Raw genomic sequence first — 6,511 nt, 5'->3', positions numbered from 1 at the left:
CTAATTTTTGCCTGGACTGCCATTTCGGGTTTTCAGTCCACCGAGACGCTCATTTTTGCCTAAGCCGCCCTTTTTGGGTTTTCGACTTATCGAGCTGTTCTTATAATTTTTAGACAAAGTATTTCTTGACTGCATCCGTGTTTACAGTACGCGGAAGTTCTTCACCATCCATGGTCTGAAGAGTCATGGCACCACCGGAGAAGGCTCTTTTGACAACATATGGACCTTCATAATTAGGCGTCCACTTGCCCCTGGAGTCTGGTTGGAACGTAAAAATCTTTTTGAGCACGAGATCACCTTCTTTGAATTCACGGGGACGAACTTTCTTGTCAAAAGCCTGCTTCATCCTCTTCTGATATAGTTGACCGTGACATAGGGCGGTCATGCGCTTTTCCTCAATCAGATTCAATTGATCATATCTACTTTGAACCCATTCAGCCTCTGATAACTCAGCTTCCATCAGAACTCTCATTGAAGGAATCTCAACTTCTACGGGGAGTACAGCCTCCATACCATATACCAAAGAGAAGGGGGTCGCCCCTGTTGACGTGCGTACGGAAGTACGATATCCGTGTAATGCAAAGGGAAGCACCTCATGCCAATCTTTATAAGTCACCACCATCTTCTGGACGACCTTCTTTATGTTCTTATTTGCAGCTTCGACAGCACCATTCATTTGAGGTCTGTAAGGCGAAGAATTATGATGCTCGATCTTGAAATCATCACACAACTCTTTCATCATCTTGTTGTTCAGATTCGTCCCATTGTCTGTAATGATCCGGTTAGGGACACCGTAGCGGCAGATAATATGATTCTTGATATACTTGACCACTACTTGCTTGGTCACATTAGCATATGATGCTGCTTCAACCCACTTGGTGAAATAGTCAATAGCCACTAGAATGAAGCGGTGCTCGTTTGACGCCTTTGGTTCAATCCTTCCGATCATGTCAATGCCCCACATAGAAAAAGGCCAGGGAGACGAAAGAACATTGAGTGCAGTTGGCGGCACATGAATCTTATCGGCATAGATCTGACACTTATGACATTTTCTGGCGTGCTTGTAACAATAAGCTTCCATCGTTAACCAGTAATAACCCGCTCTCAATAATTTCTTAGCCATTGTGTGCCCGCTAGAATGAGTTCTGAAGGAGCCTTCGTGTATTTCATGCATCAATAAATCTGCCTCGTGCTTGTCCACACATCTGAGTAACACCATGTCAAAGTTTCTTTTATACAAAACGTCCCCGTTCAGGAAGAAATTGCCAGACAGCCTTCTTAGAGTCTTCTTGTCTATTGGAAGCTCCGAGCGGATACTCTTGACTCTGAAGGAAACACTTGATATCATGGAACCACGGCTTATCATCAACAACTTCTTCAGTAGCAAATACATGAGCAGGTCTCTCAAGACGTCTGATACGGATCAATGGCACTTCATTCCAACGATTTACTTGGTACATTGAAGACAAGGTAGCTAGGGCATCTGCCATCTGGTTCTCATCACGAGGAATGTGGTGTAACTCGACTTTGTTGAAGAAGGTCAGTAATCGTCTTGCATAGTCTTTGTAAGGAATCAAGCTGGGGTGACGAGTCTCCCATTCTCCTGTGATTTGATTGATTACGAGAGCTGAGTCACCATAAATGTCGAGGATTTTGATTCTTAGATCAATGGCTTCTTCGAGACCCATAATACATGCTTCGTACTCTGCCATGTTGTTTGTACAGTCAAAGGTCAGCCTGGCAGTGAAGGGGATATGAGCACCCTCATGAGTAATGATGATTGCCCCAATCCCACTACCGTACACATTAACAGCTCCGTCAAATATGAGACCCCATCTTGATTCAGGATCTGGCCCCTCTCCGAATAACGGTTCTTCGCAATCTTTCATCTTCAGATACATGATCTCTTCATCAGGAAAGTCGAACTTGATAGGCTGATAATCCTCAACTGGTTGGTGAGCCAAATGTTCTGCAATAATACTCCCTTTGATTGCTTTCTAGGTATGGTACTCGATGTCATATTCAGATAACAACATCTGCCACCGGGCGATTCTTCCTGTCACTGCGGCCTTCTCAAAGATGTACTTGATCGGATCCATTTTAGAAATCAACCAAGTAGTATGATTAATCATATAGTGACGAAGGCGTTTGGCAGGCCAAGCCAGAGCACAACGAGTCTTTTCAAGCATGGAATATCGAGACTCACAATCAGTAAACTTCTTGCTCAAGTAATAAATAGCGTGCTCTTTCCTTCCAGTTTCGTCTTGTTGCCCAAGCACACAACCCATAGAATCTTCTAACACAGTCAGGTACATGATCAGAGGTCTTCCTTCAATTGGAGGGTGATAGACGTTTGGCAAGTGCACCAAATACTATCGAAGTAGTAAAAATATCGATCCCACGAGGACTGTTTTTAACTTCAATAATTCAATTGCGTTATATAATTAGGATGTATAAAGTTTATTTTTAGTTTGCCACTAGGCGGAAGATTTGGTTTGATTTTATGAAGTCAAATAAAAGAAATTAGATTTGATTAAGAAAATATGAGAGAAAGATGAGATCAGATCCGTCGAATCCTCTAAGTTCCCCTAATTGGTCTACTGCACCTATTTGTTATGAATCCTCTTCTAATTTACGATGATTAACAAAATAGCCCTAATCAATCCCTTGAGTTAGGACCCTCTTCTTAAACTACAGCCCCTAATTCCTTAGGTGGTCTAATAATTCTTGAAGGTTTTACCGAACGTTAACCTATTATCACTAACAAACGATTATCTATTCCTAGACTAACCCTGTTTATTAGAACAATTCAATTAGGTCTAAGTCGAAAGCCATGGTCAGTGGTCATTCGTTCTCACAAAATCAAGTTATATGTGATCAAGATATAAAAAGCATTAAGAACAATTGAATTGAATAAAGTAGAATTGAATTCATAAACAAAATAGAGTTTCACAGCCACATGTGTCAATTAGGGTTACAAAGATTCATCTCGGATCTAATCTCTAAGAGATTTAGCTACTCATAATCGAGTTTACAAATAGCATAATCAATGAAATAATTAAAACATACATGAATTGGTAAAAGGTTGAAGAAATCGCCCTTCTAGCCGTCTCCGATGTCTCAAAATCGCACTTTGCTCTCCAAAATCGTAACCCCCATTCTTCAGATTGAGTGCAGTATTTATAGAACTTTTGGGCCTAAAGTTGCAAAATCGCGCCGCGCCGTGTTAATAATCGCGCCGCGATTTCACTCAAACAGGGATGTTGTAATTTTCTGCATCCAAAATCGCGCCACGCCTCATAAAAAATCGCGCCACGATTCTGCAATTTCCAGCACTTCCAGAATTTCTGCTTTTCACACCCCCCAGACTGTCTAAAATTGCTACAGACTCAATAAAAACATCAACACAACTGTTTCTTCGAAATCTTCTATTTTTCTTGCTTTTCTTGCTTTTCTTGCTGCTTAATCTTGCTTGTGAACTCCAAAATGTGATGAAAATGACACTAAAAATAGCGAATAATTGACTGTCATCACAGCCCCAAACTTGAACCATTCCTTGTCCTCAAGGAATCTACTTGCAATATTGACAATCGACAATAAAATAACAATTACCTGATCAAGCGATAGTACCCAAAAGTTCAACACCTTACTAGCTAAAGATGAGCTAGTTTGACTTGTACGCATCCACCAATTCACAACTCCAGACAAAAATATGAAAGGGTTCACACATAGTCGACATGCAATCTACATATTACCATACGCTTGAAAAGTTTCTAAACGTCAATCAAAATCAATGTCAATGCACACTTTGAGGTCTTTAAGGGTTATAACGGGGCTTAGGTGAAGGTGGGATAATATTTGGATAAGTAGGCTACACAAAATTTGAGTTAGGCATTCCTACGGAAGTTAAGCACAAAATTCAATCCATCATTCATTCACCTTATGGAACAACAATTCTTGCAAAGGTACTAGAGAACACTTGTAACTATTGGGACAATCGAGTTTAAAGTTACTCGGATTTTCAATGTTTTGTCCCTTTTTCATTCTATTCTTTTCTTCCTTTTTTTTTTTGATACACCATTTTTGTGTGTATTTTTCATGATAATGTTCTTTGTTCTCTAGTACCCCCAGCCCCAAACTTAGTTGGTTGCAAATTCCAATAGCAACCCCAAACTTAATTATTTAGCAACATTCTACAATGCCTAACTCAGAAAAGCAATATGGGACAAGTCCTAAAAGTCTCTAAGCTTGTAATGTAGTTTGTCACCGAACAAAAAGTTCTAATCCTACCGGCTCAAATTGGTTAAGAAAAGGATAAAATATAACAGTTATAATCAGGGTAGGCTTCAAAAGGCTCACATGACCAAGCACTTTTGCCTCAGTGTGCTAATGACAAAGATCAATCAACATTAGAGAAAAATCGCAAGTTCTAGAAATGTAAATGCATGGAACACTCTAATATAAGTAATTTGAAAAACAAAATTTGGCCATGAATCCATACAGTTTAGATATCTGGGAGTTGTGACTACCTATCTTTAACGTCGTACACTTCGCCTTTGAAACACAAGTCACTCCTCCTTTTGAACTTTTGGAATACCACTTGAACAAATATTTGTTACTAAACTGGAAAAAGTCAACAAACAAGCAAATTCATTAATAATAAACAAGTTCAAGAACAATTACATCAACGGGGGGCACAACCGAGTTAATCCAAAATGAAAATTAAAGACAAATTGTTTGACTCAACAATAGAAATAAAATACTGAAAATAAAGACATAATAAAAAGGATGGGTTGCCTCCCACCAAGCGCTTTCTTTTACGTCATTGAGCTCGACGCTTCAACCACTGTTAGGGTGGCAAATATGTCAAAAAGAACACATCATCCTTCTTCTTCCTCTTGTTTGATAGGAATTCCATGAATTTGGCACAAAGAATCAGATACTTCCATGCACCCACTGTTAAACCTTTAGAGTTTGAACTCTCCCACCTTAGAGAAAGACATTCATCCATTTGCACACGAGTGATTTCCTTAACCCCTGTTTGTTCAGACTTCGGAAAAATGTCAGCACTCCTCACTTTTGGATTTTCTTCCACCACAACTTTGTGACACTCAATCTCCATCTGAACCAGCTTCCTCTGAGACTCATGTGCTTTCTCAACAAGATCACCACACTGAACATCAAACTTTTCAAATAAAACTTGATTTGACACCAAGAAATCATCTAAAATATTCTGAAGTTGAGTATTATAATCGATGTTGATCACCTCTTTCTTCCCTTCACCATCACTACCTGGTTGATTTGCCTCATGATGATCACAACTCGAGATTTTGTTGTCCAAAATTTTGATCTTAAAAGATAGCATATATTTTTCATACTGCAACTTAGCAATCTCTTCTGTGTCATAGAGGAGTACCCTGTCTATCATAGCTGCAAAACTTGGATAAACTTTTCAGTAGCACAGTACAATGAGAAGAAAACAAAGAGCATAATATTTTTTTTTTAATATATATATACAAAAATATAAAAGACAGAAATCCTAAATAATAACGTAATTGCCTTGTTGAAATAAATCAACAGTCCCCGGCAACGGCGCCAAAAACTTGATAGACGTTTGGCAAGTGCACCAAATACTATCAAAGTAGTAAAAATATCGATCCCACGAGGACTGTTTTTAACTTCAATAATTCAATTGCGTTATATAATTAGGATGTATAAAGTTTATTTTTAGTTTGCCACTAGGCGGAAGATTTGGTTTGATTTTATGAAGTCAAATAAAAGAAATTAGATTTGATTAAGAAAATATGAGAGAAAGATGAGATCAGATCCGTCGAATCCTCTAAGTTCCCCTAATCGGTCTACTGCACCTATTTGTTATGAATCCTCTTCTAATTTACGATGATTAACAAAATAGCCCTAATCAATCCCTTGAGTTAGGACCCTTTTCTTAAACTACAGCCCCTAATTCCTTAGGTGGTCTAATAATTCTTGAAGGTTTTACCGAACGTTAACCTATTATCACTAACAAACGATTATCTATTCCTAGACTAACCCTGTTTATTAGAACAATTCAATTAGGTCTAAGTCGAAAGCCATGGTCAGTGGTCATTCGTTCTCACAAAATCAAGTTATATGTGATCAAGATATAAAAAGCATTAAGAACAATTGAATTGAATAAACTAGAATTGAATTCATAAACAAAATAGAGTTTCACAACAACATGTGTCAATTAGGGTTACAAAGATTCATCTCGGATCTAATCTCTAAGAGATTTAGCTACTCATAATCGAGTTTACAAATAGCATAATCAATGAAATAATTAAAACATACATGAATTGGTAAAAGGTTGAAGAAATCGCCCTTCTAGCCGTCTCCGATGTCTCAAAATCGCACTTTGCTCTCCAAAATCGTAACCCCCATTCTTCAGATTGAGTGCAGTATTTATAGAAGTTTTGGGCCTAAAGTTGCAAAATCGCACCGCGCCGTGTTAATAATCGCGCCGCGATTTCAC

The 6,511-nt window shown here is 38.5% G+C and overlaps 1 protein-coding gene across 1 annotated transcript; it reads right to left on the bottom strand.

Moving 5' to 3' along the window:
• Positions 1 to 1,232: 1,232 nt before the first annotated feature.
• LOC146946831 (uncharacterized) lies at positions 1,233 to 2,315 on the bottom strand. The gene is made up of 2 exons (XM_085748319.1): positions 2,064 to 2,315; positions 1,233 to 1,997 (listed from the first exon to the last, which is right to left on the bottom strand). The coding sequence occupies exons 1-2, from the start codon at positions 2,313 to 2,315 to the stop codon at positions 1,233 to 1,235; spliced, it is 1,017 nt and encodes a 338-aa protein (XP_085604445.1).
• Between the last annotated feature and the right edge of the window lie 4,196 nt (positions 2,316 to 6,511).

Source organism: Medicago sativa, chromosome 2, assembly GCF_051527215.1.
Source record: "Medicago sativa cultivar Bolivia chromosome 2, Bolivia_mono, whole genome shotgun sequence".
Lineage (NCBI taxonomy): Eukaryota > Viridiplantae > Streptophyta > Magnoliopsida > Fabales > Fabaceae > Medicago > Medicago sativa.
This window is presented reverse-complemented; position numbering and strand designations above follow the sequence as displayed.

Coding starts and splice junctions, on each gene's coding strand:
- LOC146946831 (XM_085748319.1), bottom strand. CDS start 2,315: ATGTACCTGACTGTGTTAGAAGATTCTATGGGTTGTGTGCTTGGGCAA. Junction 1,998..2,063: donor ACATCTTTGAGAAGGCCGCA/GTGACAGGAAGA, acceptor TACCATACCTAG/AAAGCAATCAAAGGGAGTAT.